Source organism: Danio rerio, chromosome 7 (genome assembly GCF_049306965.1).
Source record: "Danio rerio strain Tuebingen ecotype United States chromosome 7, GRCz12tu, whole genome shotgun sequence".
Lineage (NCBI taxonomy): Eukaryota > Metazoa > Chordata > Actinopteri > Cypriniformes > Danionidae > Danio > Danio rerio.
Genome location: NC_133182.1, coordinates 15,993,252 through 16,015,300, shown reverse-complemented (window position 1 = coordinate 16,015,300; position 22,049 = coordinate 15,993,252). Strand labels below are relative to the sequence as shown.

Here is a 22,049-nt window from a genome sequence, read left to right as displayed (position 1 = left end):
TATATATATATATATAATATTTTTTTACATTATTTTGAATTTTTGCATGCATCATTATTTAATTTTATTATATTATTATTTTATATTATTAGGTATTTTTAAAATTTAATTAATTAAATCATTGTATTTATTTTGAATCTTTTCAAGAAAATATGGCAACGATATTTGGAATATGCAGCACTTAAAAATATATATTTAGATGTGTATAAAACATACTTTTAATGGACTGTATTAGCAAAGTGTGTACTGCCTTTGGTTTTCAGTGTTCTTTAAGCAGTACACTAGTGTTTGTGTCTCTTTTTGACACTGTGATACATGAGTTTGTTTGTGTCGGAGCTCAGGGATTTACCTGTGAGTGTTAACGAGTTTCCTCTTAATGACAGTGGACAGAGGTTGGTCTCTCGCCGGTCCCCTTATTGGCCCCCAGTCAACATGAGCCTAATGAGGGCCTGTTGTTGCCCTTCAGACTCTTCCTGGACTCGGCTGTTATTTGTGAAACAGTCTCTGTTTTTTGTTATTGCGTGGTCTGTATGAATGTTGCCTTAAGAGACAGTGTTGGCACCTTAATTTTGGCATTTTTTAACATTAACGACAGGATCAAGCATGTTGTTTAAACAACAGCTTCTAAACTGCTCACACCATTTTGATGTGTTTGTTCGTATTTTTGGCCTTGTTAAAACGGCTCACTTGATATTCATTTTCCATTTCATAGTTAAGCACTGGACAAAAGAGTGGGTTAAAATTTGTAACTAGATATAAGGGAAAACAATACTTAGCCTGAATTTAACTATGGACACATCAGAGTATTATTAATAATATTATTATTATTGTTATTGATATTTATTAACTGTTAAATTAACTATCGTTATTTAAATGTATAGTTAAAGTTATTTTTCTAGAATATGATTTCAAAATTTCTCTAGGTTTTATTTACATTTTAATTTCATATCTTAATATTATTTTTATATTGTTTTATTTTAATTGATTTAATTTTACTTTCATATAATTTTTTAATAGTTTAATTTAATTTCATTACATAATTAAATTTTATTTTAATAAAAAAGGTATTTTTTGCGTTTTATTTGTATTTCATTTTATTTAACTTTAAGTGCAGCAAATATTTTTTTATGCAAAAATAAAAAATATTATTAAATTTTTTCTTACTTTTAAAAGAAAATTTATTATCAAAATGTTTAGTAAAAATGGTTTATTATGAAAAAAATTATGTGGTTTCAGAATTGCTTTGTTTTTTACATTTGAATTTCACCTTATCTTGCTTCTTGGGTACAGCATTTTTTTTAATGTAAAAATATAAATTGTCATTTTAATTTATAATTTTTTAACAATTATTATTTTTGAAATGTATAGTAAAATTGTTTCTAAAATATGATTTCAGAATTTCTTTTCATTTTAATTTTATATTTTTATTTATTTAATTTTTTTATTGTTTTTTATATTGTTTTAAATGTATTAATGTTATATAACTTTTATATCATGTCTTATTTCATTTTATTTTACCTTTTTATTTAGAGTTTTTGTCCTGTGTTTTTATATTTTTATTTCATTTTATTTTACTTATTAATTGAATTAAGTGTTTTTTAAAATTATGTTTTTTATATTTTAATTTAATTGTAATTTTTATTTTAATTAAGTTTTTAATAATTTTTTGCTTTATAAGACTTTAAAGTTAAGGTCATTACTTCTTTTAGTTGTTGCTTCATTCGCATCTTTTCTTGGTTTTATTTTGTTGTTAAAGTTTTTTTTCATTACAACAGTTAAGTTCTGAAATTAGTCTTTTTCTTTATATCTTTATTATCTGTATAATCACAGTTTTAAGTATGGCACAATTTTTCCCTGTTGTGATCTATACTGTATGAATGAAATGGAAAAAAATGTAGGGCAGGTCTTGATTTGTGTCTAATGAGAATTGGTTAGATGGTTGTGATTTGCTAAATCCAATAAATAATTTTATTTACTGTACATCATTTATAGTATCACAATATTTAGTTAAAATAATGCTTGTCAATTTTCAATTCATGGTGACATTTTTATTAATATCTGTATATTTTCTGAAATAGGAACTCCCTTCTCCAATTCTGGATGATGTGGCCAGCATGAAAATGAGTGAGGGTCAATCGCAGCCAAATGACCCAGACAATCCAGACACAATGAAAATCGCCTGGCGCTACCAGAACCAGCCCAGAGTTCAGGTAACAGACCATCTGTTAGGAAAACACTACTTTTATTGTGTAAAACATTGAGAAGTCCAACAAACATGTATACCGGTGTATTCGATGTCATTTGATAAACGTCTGGCTTAAATCGATTGGCCTTTAACAAAATAGCGGTTCTCTCCTGCTATTGCTTTAGTTTTATGTCAGATGCCCTGTGGCAAACGAACGTGTTTTGTATAATTTGTTAATGCACCTAATGTTCACTAACGTGACCTTGTGTGAAGGTATTAAAACCTTTACTTTCCCTTTTCCCTTTTCTGTCCTGTCCTTTTCCTTTTTCTTTGCTTTTCCTTTTTCCTGTCCTGTACTTTTCCTTTACTTCTCTTCCCTTTTCTTGTCCACTTCATTTAATTTCTTTTACATTTAAATTTTTTATTTTATTTTGCTTTACCTTTCCTGTCCCGTCTTTTCCTGTCATTTTCATATCTTTTCCTGTCATTTTCCTTTTCTTTTCCTTTCCTTTCCTTTATGTTCCATTCCATCAAATTCCATTCTAGACCATTCAATTCCATCAATCATTAACTATCCCATTGTTCCATTCCTTTCTGTTTCTTTCAATCATTTTTTTCTGTTTTGTTCCATTCAGTTTTTTTCTGTTTCTTTCCATTCCAATCCAATAATCTCAATCTTTTCCATTCCTTTCCATTTTGTTTCACTCCATCCCATTTCATCCCACCCCTTCTTTCTTTTTTTCTTTCCTATGTTCTGTTCTGTTATTTTTCATTCCTTTCCGGTTTTTTTTCAATCTAGTCCATTCTGTACCATTCTATCCAGTTTTATCTTTTCTATTCTGTTCTGTTCCATCCCAATTTATCCCTTCTTCTGTTCCACCTTATCCTTTTCTTTCTTTTCAATCCATTCCATTTCATTCTATTCTGTTACATTCTATCCAATCTCATTGGTTTCATTCCAACGATCCCAATTGATCCTATTCTTTTTGTTCTGTTCCCTTATCCTTTCATTCCAATGCAGTGTATTCTATTTAATCTAATCTCATCGGTTCCATTCCAACAATCCCAGTTGATCCCATTCCTTTTCTTCTGTTCCACCTTATTCTTTCCTTTCCACAATTTCCATTCTATTCTCTTCCATTCCATCCAGTCTCATTGGTTCCATTTCAACAATCCCAATTGATTCCATTCTTTTTGTTCTGTTGCACCCTTTCCTTTTGTATTCATCCTGTTCCATTCCATCCAGTCTCATTGGTTCTATTCCAACAATCCCATTTGGTCCCATTACTTTTTTCTGTTCCACTCTTTCCTTTTAATCCATTCCATTCTGTTCTGTTCCATTCCCTCCAGTGTCATTGGTTCCATTTCAACAATCCCAATTGATCCCATTGCTTTTGTTTTTTCCACCCTTTCCTTTTATTTTAATCCGTTCTGTTCTGTTCTATTCAATCTCATTGGTTCCATTCCATCAATCCCAGTTTATTCCAGTCATTTCATACTGTTCCACTTCATCCCATCCTTTCTTTGCTTTCCTTTTACACTTCTGCATTAATGAAATGCAGAGCTCATTATACTTCACGCATACTCAATCATGACTAAAACCCATGGTGTTTTTAGCATCTGTCTTCCCACTATACAAGAACGTGTACAACTTCCTATGTTCTGCACAACACAAACTTTCCTATGTTTTGTTCTGTTTTGTACCATCCATTTTGTACCATTCTATCCAGTTTTATCTATTCTATTCTGTTCCGTTCTGTTTCATACCAATTGATCCTTTGTTCTGCTCCACCTTATCCTTTTCATTTCATTCTATTCTGTTCTATCCAATCTCATTGGTCCCATTTCAACAATCCCAATTGATCCCATTTCTTTTGTTCTCTTCTACCTTTTCCTTTGCTTTCAATCTTTTCCATTTTATTCTGTTCCATTCCATCCAGTCTCATTAGTTCCATTCCAACAATCCCAGTTGATCTCATTCCTTTAGTTCTGTTTCACATTATTCGTTCATTTCCATCATTTCCATTCCATCCTGTTCCATTCCATCCAGTCTCATTGGTTCCATTCGAACAATCCCGATTGATCCCTAACCATTGCTTTGCTTTGCTTTCCTTTCCTTTCGAGAACATGTACAACAAACTTCATCTTCAGAGCTGCTCTGTGGGTCCATTCACAAGCATTATACACGTTTATTGGAGAAAAACTATTATAACATAGAAAGGGACGCATAGCAGCTCAATTATGACAACCAATCAAAACAATTAAATTCAATTTCTTAAAGAAAATAAAATGCATTTCATAGCTTTTAGATTATTCAAATTACATTAAGGCTTTAAAATTCCTGGACAAAAACAAAATTGAATATGGATACAAAAAAAAATCAACAACAACAACGGATTGGGGCCTACCAGAGCAGACTGACAACCCAGCCACTTTTTTTATAAACTAAAGAGGTGGGGGTGGGAAAATAGTGTCCTATAATAAATATATCAATTCCTACCCACCCAGTGCTGTGAATGGGCTTTGGGATGCTCTCATTCACAGTTTAGGTGGATTACTCGCGCTTAGCTGGTTATAGGTGGACTTAAAACCCGAAGAGACAGGAGGACATGGAGGCTCTATTCAAGCTCAAGCCTTTTACAAAGGAACAGCAGCCTCCTGCTCCCCCAAATCCCTTCACAGGCTCTGCCATGGCGCCCGTTCACCCCTCTTTCTTCCGCTCGGAGAAAAGACCCCTCCTGCCTCCCCATAATCCAGATTGCTATGGAGATTAAGGGGGACACCAGTGAGTCCCCTGACATTTCACTCTTTCTGTCTGTGATTTTGGACTACTTTCACTCTTTTTTTTTTTTTTTTTTACCTTGCTCCATGGAGAAAAAGAGCTGTTTCCAAAACACTTTTAAGCAGCATTAACTATTTTCACCATTTGGTATAATTATGTTTCTTGTGCTACAGATTAGTATATTGCAATGATTACTGAAGGATCATGTGACCATGGTTGCAGTTGTAATGTAGTCATAGCTCATAACTAAAAAACATAAATAAATTAATGTTTGTTACTTGGAATGAAATCACTTTAATTTAGTACAAATAATATTTTAATTTGAAAAATAGAACTTTTATTTAGTCTAATTGCAGTCATTTGTTTTATAAACTTTATTATTGAACACAAGTTAATAGCATTCATTGTATACAAATGTCCAATTTATAGATAGATAGATAGATAGAAAGAAAGAAAGAAAGAAAGAAAGAAAGAAAGAAAGAAAGAAAGAAAGAAAGAAAGAAAGAAAGAAAGAAAGAAAGAAAGAAAGAAAGAAAGAAAGAAAGAAAGAAAGAGAAAGAAAGAAACAATATGGGTAGTAAATTAAATAAGTAAATAAAATCTTCTTAATCTTCTCCAATTTCCGAAGACTTAAAATGTCACGTAACCAGACTTTGATTGAGGGTGGTTGGTGTGATTTCCAAATTAAGACAATTCTTTTACGAGCAACATGGGAGGAAAAGGCAATGACATTATTTTGAATGTTTGTGACATGAAAATCATCTGGGGGTTTCTCAAAAATAGCGATATGTGGATTTGGGTTTAGATTGATGCCCAATATGTCTGAGATGTTACCTTGACAAATAACATGTTAATCGAAAGACATGTTGTAAAAGCAAATAATAAAAATGACAAAAGCATGCAACCAATTTACTAAAACTTAATAGAAAGTTTTACTTAGAAATATGAAGATGTTTTTCCATACCTTACTGATTTTACATTTGAAATGGGTGATACCATTATTATTACCTGAGTTGCTGTAAGAAAGTCAGAGAGGAATAGTTAACCATATTTGTATTTGAAATTGGTTGTTTCCTTAAATATTTCCAGTATCGTCATTTTATTTTTTATAAGCATATTGTAACTTAGTTAACTTAGTTGGTGTAGTATTGTAGGAAGTGTTGGAATATTTAATCATATCCATGCGTTTGCAATAAAAAAAGTCAGGAGAGGTTTTTCTTCAATGTCAAAAATCATAGTAATTTATTTGGATAAAAAAAAAAATTCCATTACAGAATTTTGGGTATCCTCAATTTAATGCAAAGTTGCATTCAGGAGGTACACAACCATTTTACATTTCCTGACTCTGAATTTATACACAGCTGATATTGACAGATGGCCTTTAGTGAAATTCGTCACTTGTCAGTCATTCTCCAGTCCTCCATTGGCTGAACCCATACATACTTCCTCTTTTTCTATGTATTCTCTGCACAACATTGAAAGCATAAGACTTCTCAACTGCACATATTCTGTGTTCAGTTTCAATGCATCTCTGCTCACAGGAAGTTTCGCTGCAGAGCTCAAGTTAATTTTAGACAATCAGGCCTTTGCATTTCTTTGCATCAGCTTCATCTATTCTGCAAAAATGCTTCATTAATATGCAAAACATATCTCACTCAGCAGTAGTTCAGTTAATATGTCACCTTTAAGCAATATAATGGTTTAATGAAAAGAAAAAGAGACAAAATAATTAAATAATTATTCCTTTTTTACAGAAGCAACACAAAAGATTCTTTGCTGTTTAATGAATTTAAATTCAGAAATATTTGCTGGTTATTTATGTTCTACTTGCATTCGTTGATGCACATGTTATTTGGTTAAAATTTATATTGATAACGCCATGATTTTAAATTTTCAGTTTTCAGTTTAACATGTCAGTTATAGAGATGTCAAACCATCTGGGAATAAAACGGAATCCCCTAAAAAATTATATTCTGCCATCATTTACTCAGCCATGCCTTGTTCCAAATCAGTTTCTTTGTTCTATTGAAGATATTTTGAAGAATGTATTTAACCTGTAACCATCAACATCCATAATACTACCAGAAGTCAGTGGTTACAGGTTTCCAACATTCTTCAAAATATCTTCTTTTGTGTTCAACAGAACCAATAGTGTTGATTAAATGTATTTTACGTTGTTCAAATTCACAAGACAAATTTCAACAAACTTTAATTTTAAGATCACAGCTTAAAAGCAACTTGCATTTCCAGTCTCCTGCATTCACCTGGTAGTCAACCTTTACTCACTTAATACAAAAACATCACTTACTAATTTTGCTCTTCCTCTTTCCCCCTCCTTCACATTGGATATTTTCAGTCTCGTTTCCTTATTTCGTCTTCCCTATCACCCTGTCTTCCTCCTCATCTCAGAGGGGATACTTACCCTCCTTAACCTTTATCATACCTCTGTTCTCCTCACAAAGCACCAGTAAATTTAGTAAGGGATTTGCATCCTAAACATAGAGCTTCCCCCTCGTTTCTGCCCCTCAATGGAGACGCCAGATCAAAGTTCAGCCAGTCAAAACCCATGGCGAAACGTTAAAGGGGTCGACCCGACCGGCCCACTAAACGAGGATGAGCACCAAGCTGTCAATCTCCAGAGGAGGTGCCAAACACAGAGGGGTCGCTGAGCCAGATCAGGAGAAGATTAGGGGCTCATTAGAAACTCTGGAGACAAATGCAGACCCCTCGCAACCTTAGGAAAATAGTTCGGCTGTGTGCGAGTCTGTTTTTCTAAGCCTAAGTTGTCGGTTTTGTTAGTCACTATTTTCTTAATGGGTTAATGAATCAACTGGGTTTCATTAATGATTTTTGGACGTCACCGTGTTTTGTGTGATTTATATTCTTGTTATTTTATTGTGTAGATTGATCATTTGTTCATATACAATCAAGCCCGAAATTATTCATAACCCAGGCTTGACTGTAGGTGAATCAGTTTATTTATTATTATTTATTGGTATAAAGAATTACCTTTTTATCATTTCCATTTCTGTTTTTAAAGGGATGAAAAAAAAGAAGAAAAAAAAAAAAGAAAATTCTCCCATCATTAATATATCCTTCACTTATTCCCAACCTTTATGGCTTTCTTTGTTCTGTTGAACACTCGTAACTATTGACTTTCATAATATTTGTTATTTAAAAGTCAATGGTTGCAGGTTTTCAGCTTTCTTCAAACTCTTTTTTTTTGTGTGTGTGTGTGTGTGTGTGTGTGTGTGTGTGTGTGTGTGTGTGTGTGTGTGTGTGTGTGTGTGTGTGTGTGTGTGTGTGTGTGTGTGTGTGTGTGTGTGTGTGTGTGTGTGTGAGTGTGTGAGTGTGTGAGTGTGTGAGTGAGTGTGTGAGTGAGTGAGTGAGTGAGTGAGTGTGAGAGAGACAGATGAGAGAAACCGGTAAAGGTTTAGAAACACTTGTGGGAGTGTAAATAGTGGTCGAGTTTTTATTTTTTGGAGGCGAACTATCCTTTTTTAATTCTGCATCACCAGATTTAAGTAATTTAATTTTCTTAACTTGAGATTAATACGTGCAATCCCAAAAGCTGAATAAATCTGCTTTCCATTGATTGAATCTGAGGATTTCGAAAAAAACATTGAGAAAATCACCTTTAAAGTTGATCAAATTAGCTATGCGGCGTAACGGTGGTGCAGCGGGTAGCACAATCGCCTCTCAGGCAAGAAGGTCACTGGTTCGAGTCCCAGCTGGGCCAGTTGGCATTTTTATGTGGAGTTTGCATGTTCTCATCGTGTTGGCGTGCATGGGTTTCCTCCGGGTGCTCCCCTCAGTCTATAGACATGTGGTATAGGTGAATTGGGTAAGCTAAATTGTCCATATATGAGTGTGAATGAGAGTGTATGGGTGTTCCCCAGTGTTGGGTTGCAGCTGGAAGGTCATCCGCTGCATAAAACATATGCTGGAAAAGTTGGCGGTTCAACGCTATGGTGACCCCTGATTAATAAAGGGACTAAGCTGAAAAGAAAATGAATGAAGGAAATTAGCTATGCATATTACCAAACAAAAATAAGTTTTAATATATTTACACTAGGAAAGTTTCAAATTATCTTCATAGAGCATGATCTGTACTTGATATTTAAATAATTGTTGGCATCATAAAAATAAATGTGTAATAATAAATAAATACTTTTGACTGTATTTTTGTATGGTTTTGTGGACCAGGGTCACATGCTTAAATCAAATATATACTTAAGTATCTGTAGGAACTGTTGAACATGTTCTCATGCTACAAGTAAATCAGTGTTGTTGTTTTTTATATTATTATACAGTATTTTTTGAAGGGACAGTCATTTTTTTTTTTTTTTTTTTAAATGAACACATGCAATTTGGGTGTTGTTAGCATATTAAATGCCTGTCTTTCATGTTTCAGTAAACTTGAGTTGAAATAAAATGGCAAAATAGAAGTGAAATAAAGTCTTGTTGACTTGTAAACATGAAAATAAAATGACGTTTATTCTGAATTGTACTTTAAAAAATGTATCCAATCATACTAAATGATTATATGATTCATGATGAGGCTTATAATTTGAAATAATAATTTATTTATTTATAATTTTAAAAGTAACAATTCTTTAAAAGTCTTCTAAAAAAGATTCTTTATAGTATTTTAGTATGTGATTCTTGTTCTTCTAAATATGTACAATTGACAACTAATGATATTGTTGAGGGTGTCTTCTCTAAATCTGATAGGGTGAAATTGTATGATAATCTTTTTATTTTAAATAAAAAATAAATAAGCCATGCCTATGTACAGGGAATTTTATTATTATTTTTTATCCTTTAAAATCTTATTTTTGTTACTTGATCCATTTTTTTAGACCGCATTGGCATCCTCTTCAAGGTTTGGTCACTACTATGATGCATCCAAAACCATGGACCCTGAGCTTCTGCAAGCAGCTAAATACCACAGTTTCTATCAACTTCAGGAAACACCAGTAACCACAGGATTAAGGTAACTAATACTGAATGCGAGTAATATCTGATGCAAATGAATATTCAAAATATGATGACCTCAGAATATAATCTAATCCAGGCATATGCTGTATTAACATTGTTATGGTAATGTATTATAAACTATGATTTAAACATTTTTGGGTCAAATTTAATTTAATGTAAAATCCATGCTATTAACAAACCATTAAGACTTTTAACTCCATAAACTACTAATTAGCAGTTTATTTATTGTAGTTGGGTTTAGGAATTGGCTAGGATTAGAAATTTAAAATAAATCATATTTTATAAGTGATAATAAACAGTTAATATCATAACAATTGGCAGGTAATAAGCCAGTAATAAATGGTGTGAATTGTTCCTTGAACTAAAGTGTTACCCATTTTTGGTTTTATTAATTTTAATTACAAGTCTTTGTAAGTCTACACCAATTTTACGATTTTATTTATTTATTTTTTTTGCTTTGCGATTTACTTTTCTAAATAGCATTAGAATATAATATAATATAATATATATATATATATATATATATATATATATATATATATATATATATATATATATATATATACACACACACACACACACACACACACACACACACACAAACACACACAAATGAAGTCAGAATTATTAGTCCCCCTTTGAATGTTTTTTTTTTTTTTTTTTTTAATATTTTCCCAATGATGTTAAACAAAGCAAGGAAATTTTCACAGTCTACAGAACCAACCATCGATATACAATAACTTGCCTAATTACCCTAACCTGCCTAGTTACCCTAATTAACCTAGTTAAGCCTTTAGATGTAACTTTAAGCTGTATAGAAGTGTCTTGATAAATATCTAATAAAATATTGTTTACTGTCATCATGAAAAAGATAAATGCTAATTTGCTGCTCAAGAAACGATGATTTGAAATTATTTTAATTAATTTACTAGCCAATTTGCTAGCAAATAAACACAGTTGCCCATCAAAAATCAAGATCACTACATCAGTGTCTTTATAAATAAATGTGTTGATTTGTGTTAAATGAGAGTCTAAAGTTTTCTTAATCCATTTTAATGTCAAAACGTTTGCTGGAGCCTCACATATAGTTTTCTTCTTACTGTTTTGTATTTCTTCTAAAACTTTCATAGTGGTAGTAAGGTAAATAATTATCTTTTTTTTTTATTCTAAACCTTCCAAAATAAATTATATTGATAAGGAATTATCACAAGCTCACAAGACTTTTTAGTTATGCTTTGTCTCAAGCTATATTTAGTAAATACACTCACCGGCTACTTTATTAGGTACAACTTATTAACTGCTCGTTTATGCAAATTTCAAATCAGCCAATCACAATGCAGCAACTCAATACATTTAGGCATGTAGACATGTTCAAACCGAGCATCAGAATGGGGAAGAATGGTGATTTAAGTGACTTTGAATAGGGCAAGGTTGCCGGTGTCAGATGGGCTGGTGTGAGTATTTCAGAAACTGCTGATGTACTTGGAGTTTCACGCACAATCATATCTATGGCTTACAGAGAATGGTCAGAAAAAGAGAAAATATCCAGTGAGCAGCAATTGTGTGGGCACAAATGCCTTGTTGATGCCAGAGGTCTGAGGAGAATGGCCAGACTAGTTTGAGCTGTTAGAAAGGCAACAGTACTCAAATATTCACTTGGTACAACAGAGGTGTGCAGAAGAGCATCTCTGAAAGCACAACACATCTAAACTTGAGGCAGATGGGCTACAGCAGCAGAAGACCCCACTGAGTGCCACTCTTGTCAGCTAAGAAGAGGAAACTAAGGCCACAATTCACACAGGCTCACCAAAATTGGGTAATAGAAGATTGGAAAAGCATTGCCTGGTCAATTTCTGCTGTGACATTCGGATGGTAGGGTCAGAATTTGCCGTCAGCAACGCAAAAGCTTGGATGCATCCTGCCTTGTATCAACGGTTCAGGCTGGTGGTGTAACGGTGTGGGGAATATTTTCTTGGCACACTTTGAGCCCATTAGTACCAATTGAGCATCGTGTCAACACCACAGCCTACCTGAGTATTGTTGCTAACCAAGTCCATCCCTTTATGACCACAGTGTACTCATCTTCTGATGGCCATATCCAGCAGAATAACGCACCATGTTATAAAGCATGAATCATCTCATTCTGCTTTCTTGAACATGACAATGAGTTTACTGTACTCAAATGGCCTCCACAATCACCAGATCTCAATCAAATAGAGCACCTTTGGGATGTGGTGGAACGAGAGATGCACATCATGGATGTCATCTGCAGCAACTGCATGATGCTATCATGTCAATATGGACCAAAATGTCAGAGGAATATTTCCAGTACCTTGTTAAATCTATGCAATGATGGATTAAGGCAGTTCTGATGGCAAAAGTAGGTCCAACCAGGTGCTAGTAAGGTGTACCTAATAAAGTGGCCAGTGAACTAAGTTCAAATGTTGCCAAAATAACCGGTTAAAACATAAAGTGGCGATGAGGTCTGAAATAATCTTAACAATAAGGTCTTAAAAGTTATTGAATTTTACTTTTAAAAGTGCATATTTCATCTCGAGAGCATCAGGTAACAAAGCAGTTGAAAGAATTAGCTATGAACATCCAACATTTAACTATAAATGCATCTGCTTGTCTTGTGTAAATATCTATATTGCCCTCACCGGGGCTTTTATCATTACTCATTTAAGTTCATAAAAGAATGCTTGTGATTAGGCGCAGCTTAACCAAACACACATGCACGGCCTTCTCCACTTATCTTCCATGCACGTCCTTCCTTCAGCTATGATAAGTGCGCTAAGTATCGTCACGTATATCTCCAAGAAGAAAATGCTTTCTCAGTGCTGATGTCATGTTTCTGTGGAACTTGTCTGCAATTTTGTTTTACGACGGGTGTTCAGCCTAATAAAAGGTTTTTCGTACAAACCGTCTCTGCACATCCAGGTCCTTAACCAGTGTCTTCTGTATTGTTTGCGATGCGGTGGTTTTATGGTTGCGAGGGGTGCCTGTTTAGAGGGAGCAGGAGCTTTGGTTGCATTAAAGTCTACGGCACGACCGCAATGCAAACAAATCAATCTGGAGCCCCTGGTTCATGGAGCTTTTTATGTCCGCAAACAGAGAGAGGTCTTCTAATTGTTTATCTGCATAACAGCACCATATAGCCAACGGGTTGTGTTTCCAAGCTTGGGTTTACTTGCATTGGTAAATGTGTGATTCTGTGTTCACGGAACAGCTTGAAATCATGATGGACACTGTGGTCTCGATGTAGGTGTTGCTTTTGGAATTTTGCTGTCATTCTTTCCTATGTGTTCCGTTCATTACGATTTTATGACGTGATATAATGGAACCATAAAGCTTTTAGCCTTTTGCTGTTTTTAGTATACTGTTTTGATGTGTTTTGTGTTCTACACAGGGTTTGTACGGGTGCTGGAAATCCTTGAAAATGCTTGAGTTTGAATCTAGTGTTTTGAAAAGTTTGAAAAGTGCTTCAATTTTGGATGAAGTGCTTGTAAATGTAATTGTTTTGCTTACAAAATAATATGTTTTTTTATATATGTAATAGCAAGTCATTATTAAATGACAAATCTTTTTGATTTTGCGTAAAATGAAAGCTCAAGTCTGGACATTTATCTATACTGTAATCTGCCCGTCGTTTTTGTATTTTGAAATGAAAATACATTTAAATTTAAGATGAAAGACGCATGAAATGACATTTAAGATAGTAAACGATAGCAATTCAATGTTGGGCTTGAGGGAAAACATGCCTTCAAAAATAGTTTCTAGTATGCTATACTATTACATAATATGGTAAGTACCATCTGTGTATGTATAAGGGATGTCCCATTTTTTTTGACCTTCGAGTCATTTGATTTTGAGTTTCTGCCGATACCAAAAGCTGATCCGATTCTTCTATAATGCTTAAAAAAAAAGAATAAAGAAGAGCAAAGAAACAGATCAGGGATGTTCTTGATATATATATATATATATATATATATATATATATATATATATATATATATATATATATATATACATATATATATATATATATATATATATACATACATATATATATATATATATATATATATATATATATATATATATATATATATATATATATATATATATATGTGTGTGTATATTTTTTTTTTGTTCACCTTATTTTAACATTCAACAACTCTCTTAACAAACAGAGCACTTCTGTGAGGTAGCTTGAGCAATCAAGTAATGAATAACATAAATACTTTATATTCGAGTCCTTATCGGGAGGTAACATCCGATTCCGATCGAGTCTGAAACCGTGTGATCGGGCCTAGTTTCCGATTACGTGATCGGCTTGCATATCATTAATATTTGTGTAAATATACAGTTTGCCACACTTGTGCTGGAAACATTGTGCTGGAACATTTTGAAAATGCACCTATAAAATGCTTAAAGTGTGTAATTTTGACTTTGGTAAAGGTGTAAAACACTGCGGGAACACCAAGAGACTTTTTGGTACAAATTGATGTAGAGTGTCATGTAATTTCCAACCCATGCATACTGGAAAAAATGTATATCCACACAATAATTGTATATAGCTATTTGCAGTTGTGATATTGGCATGGCATGTGGAGTGTTCAGTGAGTTTTTTTTTTTTTTCTAAAGCAGACAAATTCAAAAATCAAACTGAATGTTTTATGCATTGGGAAAATTGGGAAAATTTGTTTGCTCCATATAACTAATAACTGGTTGGGCTAAATTTAGCAGCAACAAATCAACTGGTGTTTGATCATTCGCAATGAGTCTGTTACAGCGCTATTTTGGCTCATCTTTGCAGAATTGTTGTAATTTTGCCCTATTGGAACCCCCCTTTTAAAGTCATGCCACAATATCTCAATTGGATTCAGGTCAGGATTTTGACTAGGTCACTCCAAAGTCTTTATTTTCTTTAGCCATTTAGAAGTGGATGTGCTGCTGGTGTGTTTTGGACCACTTTTTGTAGTCCTATGTATTTAAGGGCCTTGTAGTTTTGTATTTGATTTTCCTTAATAAAAAAACCTTCATTTAATATCTACAAGATGTGTTTAGTTGTGTTATCTTTGACTGATATTTAAATTAGTTTGATGATCTGAAACATTAAAGTGTAACGTATATAAAGAGTTCAGATGCAAAACCCTCTAAATCAATCTGACCTCTTTTTATTTTTTTTATTTTTTTGTAAATGAGCATTTTCTACCAGGCTTCTCTGATTAGGTTCTGAAGTTTTATTTTAAATTTAATGATAAGGTTAATAGCTAGTATATATATATATATATATATATATATATATATATATATATATATATATATATATATATATATATATATATATATATATATATATATACATTTTTTTTTTTTTTAAATGTCACTTTAGACAATTCTTTGAGTTTTAACAGGGTAGATTTTTTTTTTTTTTTTTTTTTTTTTTTTATACATCAACCAGCTAAATCCACTTGTGCTTTTTTTTGCAAAAACCTATTGGGAGAAGACAGTGTAACTAGTCGAAAATCACTAAAGATGCAATTATAAATTATTTTACCAAACATATAACACCTAAAATTAAAAATATATAAATCTGTTAAGTAAGTGGCAGTTCATTCCGCTGTGGTAACCCCTGATAAACCAGGGACAAAGCAGAAGGAAAATGAATGAAGGAAATCTGTCAAGTAAGAGCAATAATCAATTACATCAAAATTGACATTAATTAAATCTTAACAATCTGTTGTCATTTCTGATATTTGGGGTTTAGATTTAATGTAAGTAGACCAATGTAAACGTTGCAAGCATTGTAAGCTAAGCTTGGTAGATTCAAATAATATAAAAACATTGTGAAACATCAATATCTGTGCATTGGCCAATAATACAAAAAGCTTATCAGACTTGTACGTATTATGAAGTAGCATAAATAATGTATAGTTTTATACATTATATTTATCTTTTAAAAAATAGCTTAAATTAGCTAATAAAACACAGGGTAGGCCTGCTGGGCAAAAAGTAGATGCCTCTCAGACAATTTTAGAAGCTGTCATTTATTAATTCTCACCATACTTAAGGTCGTGGTCTCGTTTATACTCATAGCATCCATGTGAGATAAAAGAACAGCATCTTAACATTGTCTTTCGTGAAACGCAGTTGCCGTTTAATGTATTGTAAATCAGACTCATTCAAAGTAGCGTCGCTGCACAAAAAAACTAAACATTATGAATGGGTTTTCTTTTTCTTATAATGAGTTTTGAAGTAAGGGACATTTTCATTTGCCATTCACTGACAGTCGGACAGGCTCATCCCATTCTTCCAACTCCGTCTTTTAAAATCGAAAGCGGATAGTCTTCTCATAAAACCTGGCGTATCAGCGCGCTGCTACATTAAACACATATGTTTCGATTCGCGCATTCTGATTGGTTCTCGCGATATTAAGGCTTTTGCTGTCAAAGACAAGTGCTGTTAAGCGGCTTTTGCCAACAAACTGTTATTTCTGAATGTGCTGGCGCTGTGATTTGGATGATTAGAAGCAAATGTATTTGTTGATGGTGTAGTATGTGTCATTCACTCAAAGTCTTTCTCATTTTTGGTGAGTGGCGTTTAGCGGCTTTTGCATCTGAACTTATGATTGTGTGTAAGTGTGTGTTGACAGTGCTCAGCAAAAATGAGTACACCCCTCACAAATCTCTCATTTAAAGGAAAATTTCCTACATTTGTGCTTAAACGTTAGATTATTCAGTACTGAAACCAAATCTATGATAACATAACGGTCAAAAATTTTGTAGCCCAAATTTATATTATATATTATATGTTAGGGAAAAATACGATTTTTTTTTAAGAGCGAAATTCTAAAGAAACAAAAATATCTAATATTTTGTTTCAATTTTGTAGTTTATAAAAAAATGCTTTGCAATATTTTGCATGAATTTGAATGTACTATCTTTTTAATTCTAAAGATGTTCGGTGACTAAAATATTTGTTTTAATACATTTATATCTGTTTAATAAATCCGTTTTGTTCAAATGCTCCAAAATACATTACCTATATTCACTGAGAGATGGATTAAATTATTCATTTCGAAAATGGGAAAAACCCTCCGGAAATAAAACTCATTTATGCTGAATACTATATACAGTGTATGTATGTATATATAAGCAAGTTTTCGTAATAAGCCTGTACTAGTAATGTGTCTATAAAGCACAAACCTAGATGTACAAAATGGCTTCATATCCTTTTCAAACAAATCAATTAATCAGCAACCCTAAACATCTCAAGATACAAAAAAAGGCCTCATTGTCTTTCTGCGTTTCACAGCTCATAGAATAAAAAGCCCCATGCCGTTTCCAGACTGTTAAATCGCTCGTTTCACTACGTGGCGTAATTGGCACAAATTGCTCTCCAGGTGAACGTGGAGGCTGTTGTTTAAGACGGTGTCCCTCGCGTTGCATCACTGTGATCTTAATTAGCTCACCTGTCGGCCTTTATCCTCCACGGACGCCACCTTAAGTGATCACGCTCCGCTGGGCTGCTGCTGTTCTCTGAGTCTCAGACACACTCTTTTATCAGAAGAGGGAAACACATGCTTCACCCCATTAAAGAGCAGGCCTGTCAGATGAGCTCAGTACCAACAATTCCACTGTAATATTCAAAAGTTTAGGGTCAGCTAGATTTATAGTATTTATTTGTTTATTTATTTCATATATATTTATTTTATATTTGTTTATTCTTTTATTTAATATGTATTTATTTATTTAATTTGATATTTTATATGTACTTGTTTTATTATTTATTTATTTATTTATTTGGGAAATATGCACAATTACAGAAATTGACATATTGTTAAAGTTTAGGATCAACTAGATTAAAAAATGTTTTATGTATTTTATATTTATGTATTTATATTTGTTTGCTTATTTATTTATTAAAAATATCCTTTTTAAAAGTACACAAGGGTAGTGAGAATTACACTGAAAGGTTGATGCGTTGGCATGCAATTTGTGAATCTGTGTTTGTAAACGTTACGTACTGTAGTGCACTAAATGATTGTTTAAGGCCATTTGATGATGATTTTTAGTCCTCATACATTAGACGTCCATCTGCTTTTCATCAGTGGCATGCAGTCTAAACAGTCTCTCATTTTGTGTAGGGCTGAACAATATATCGCTTCCACATCAATATCGCAATGTGCGACTCTGCAATAATCACATCGCAGGATCTGCAATGTCAAGTTGGGATTATAATTAACCAGAAAACACAGTTCAGAACACGTGATTTGTGGAGTCGTAATTTTATTAACTCTAATAATGTCAAATATTTTTTTTGTATGTCTTTTTTAAGGCCTGTGACTGTAAGATTTCAAGAAATAACAAGAAATGATTAAGTTTGCCACTTTAACGAAGATTGATTGGTTTTAAATATTAATATAAAAAAGTATTTGCAGTGTTATTTTACATTTGATTTTTGAATTTCTATACCTCAATATACTGTAGTTAGACTCCCCAAAAAACAATGAAGTGTTTTTGTAGCGCCCTCACCGCCTGATGAGCGACAATAATGTTATTTAAAACTCAGGAAACAAGGAGCTGCTGCTGCTTCATGTCAGAGTCTGTGTATTGTTTATATATTTATTTATTTTTTTTAATGAATGCACTAAACAGTACTTTTACGACATGAATCGACATGAATTTACATTTGTAAACCTCTTCACATATATTATATTTACATACATATTTCCTGCACATTACTGTTAAACATTACTATAAAATCATTATAGAATTCTTCATAAACGAACTATTCATAATTTAATTGTCATATAATACACACATAGCCATATAACCCGCCTACACATATATTTCTCTTTATATATGTATATATACATTGTAACCAACAATGAGAGCTATATTATACAATCACTCGACCGTTTTTTTAATATACATTTAAATGATCACTGTTGCTGTTAGAATTACAGTGCAGAGCTTATGGCACACACAGTTAATACAAACTCCTATATATATATATATATATATATATATATATATATATATATATATATATATATATATATATATATATATATATATATATATATATATATATATATATATATATATATATATATATATGAGAGCAATATCACTTGAGTAACAGTACGGTATGGCTTTGTATCGGCACTGGTGGGAGGCGTGCGTTGGCACGAGGCCACAGGCAGAGTGCCTTAGCATCCCGCTAGTGCTGATATACAGTCATATTGCACTGCTACTTGTGTGATATTATGTTTATACAACAGTTTGATGGCACAATCGTGTATATAAAGAAGAAAATTAAACACAGACAGTCTAAAAACCCCCTTTTATTAGGAACTACTTCCCCCATTCATTCACATTTGCTGCTGATGTCAGAACAGCAGAAGCCATTACTAATTCACCAACGTCACTTGAGGCGCAGATAACGTACTGTAATGTCTAAAGTAATGACAAAACAGCTGATTTTGCTCACACTTTAAGATTATAAGGCTGAACGTGACATGAAATGCCATCCATCTACAGAGATATCTTCTTACAGTGTTACAGTCTACAGTATTTCTGTTGCAATCGGGATGTCACAATAATTAACCCCCAATAAAGCAACGCAATCACTACCAGACTGCTGTTGTGTTTGCAATAAGGAAAAACACCAAACAAATGCAGACTTTGCTTCTTTATGTCTGCCAACACAAAACTGGGAGAACTGGGATAGGATGCAGCGGGTTTGGGGCGGCCGCTGCTATTGGGTACTGTACCAAAGTTGGCAACCCGGGGATGTTTACAGACTGTACCAAAGAGGGGGGTCGGTGAAATTAAGTACCCCAGATTAATAAAGGGGCTAAGCCGAAAAGAAAATGAATGAACGAATGAGTCTTAAATATAATTTTTTGTTTAAATTCAGCCCACTTACCTTAAAAACAATAAGTAAATCCAATGTATATAATTGTTTTCAGTGTATGAAGTGTCACCAGGAAACTTGAGTAAATGCAGATTGTGCAGCATACTGCAGAGCAGGTCAAGTGTTTTGACCCTTCTTGTATGGAGTTGCACATCTTACTCCTGATTGAACATAGAAGCGCTGTGTCACTGAGATCAGAAGCAGTGTCCCGTTAACAGAGCACCGCAGACCTCAGGGGGACCCCGGAGCTGACGGAGGTGCCAAACTCTTTCATTAATTTCATTTCATTTCATTTGATTTAATTAGTGATGGATTTCCTTTGCGTCCACATGCGTGGGTTGGTTGCCAGCGTTACTGCCGATGTCAACAGGCTTTTGTGACATCGAAGCAAAAATCTGCTTTATGTTGGCAGCCATTAGTGGTATTAATTGAAGTGTACACTGATTAACATTCGACCTGTTATGAGGACGTAATTATAAGCAAGAGCTTTCCTGAAACTTAACCTTTTGTGTGTTTCACTATTTGTAATAAGAGTGCTTTTTTATATAATAATAACTCCATTAAGTTACTTTAGGTGTGGTTAATTGCACAATTACTAGATTTTATTTTGCAATTTTTATCAAAAGTTAACCTTAAACTGTTTAAGATTTTTATCTTCTGTATTATTATTAGTATTATTATTATTATTATCATCATCATCATTATTATTATTATTATTATTATTGTTATTAGTAGTAGTAGTAGTAGTAGTAGTAGTATTAGTAGTAGTATTAGTATTAATAAATTTTACCTTATGTATTATTTATTGTTACTGATGTCTTTTTATGGTTATAAATCTTTTATCATTAAGTGTATTTGGTGAACGTGTTGTCCTGATAATCCTCTACTACTAAAAAGATAGGTCTTTAATCTAGTTTTGAACTGAGAGAGTGTGTCTGAGCTTCTTACATTATCAGGAAAGCTATTCCAGAGTTTAGGAGCCATAAATGAGAAGGCTCAAACCTCCTTTAGTAGACTTTTCTATTTTGGGTACTACCAAAAGCCCTGAGTTTTGAGATCTTGAAGAGCGTGTTGGATTGTAGCGAGACAGGAGGTTGGATACATAAACAGAAGCTAGATTATTTAAAACTTTATAGGTTAGAAGCAATATTTTATAATCAATATGGAACTTAACACGCCAGAAATAGCCAGAAAAGCCCATATGGCAATAATTTCAAAACTCTCTCTCACTAGATTTTATATATAAATAAATAAACAATTAAATTGAAAAATATATATAAATATTAAAAAAACTTCAAAAATTGGGGGTCACCAATTCATAAAAATATATTAAAGTATTTTGGTCAAATATTTTACGTTTAAAAAAACTAATTATTTTGAAATGGTATACTTTTTAAACAAGGCTCATTGGAAATCCATACCTCATTTTACATACCTCAAATGTAAAATATGTTACTCTCTGTATATTTTGTTGCACGTTTAATATGACAAATTCACTGTCTACATTTTGAATCTTAAGGATGTTACCTGGGGTTCATTTTGTTGAACCACTGACCACTGAAGCCCTTCCCTAAACCCAACCCATAGTGTTTTCAAAAGCAAATGTCAAAGAAAAATCCAATGTGACCACATAGTTTTACCATGATTTTAACATTTGCTTATAACTCTTATGTGGAACCGTGCATGACCAGTCTCAAACATAAGTGCTCTTCATCACAAGCAAAACACTGTACAAAGTGAGCTGAAATGTATAAAGATATATGTACATTATATACAGTAGGTGAGGCGAATGCATTAGATTACAACGCATAGACATTAAGTTGTTTTATGGTGTTTATTCAACAGTTTGTGCAACAAAAATACACAACAGCTCTTTTATATTTTTATACTTTGTACCTTTTTCTGCAACCACATACGTCTTTACATAGTTTATATTAGCTTTTATTTTCTTTAATTTTTTTACTTCTATTTCTCCAAATGTAGGTTCTTGTTTTTGTTGTTATTATTATTATTATTAATATTATTATTATTATTATTTGTGATGGTTGTTTAAGCATTTCACTGCATGTCATACTGTGTGCATAACTTTGTATGTGACAAATCAAATTTTAATAAGGTTTTAAATGTTATATAAATGTAGTATAATAATTTATT

General features: G+C 32.7%; 1 protein-coding gene across 6 annotated transcripts in view; it reads left to right on the top strand.

Moving 5' to 3' along the window:
- The window catches only part of elp4 (elongator acetyltransferase complex subunit 4), a 244,503-nt gene that overhangs the window by 132,394 nt on the left and 90,060 nt on the right, over window positions 1–22,049 (top strand). For all 6 annotated transcript variants that reach the window (XR_012382418.1, XM_073906548.1, XM_073906549.1 and 3 more), the window contains 2 exon segments: window positions 2,079–2,210; window positions 9,830–9,963. Coding sequence is in view for 5 of the 6 variants with exons in the window: in XM_073906548.1 (XP_073762649.1) it covers window positions 2,079–2,210; window positions 9,830–9,963 (266 nt within the window). In the remaining variant the exon portion in view is untranslated.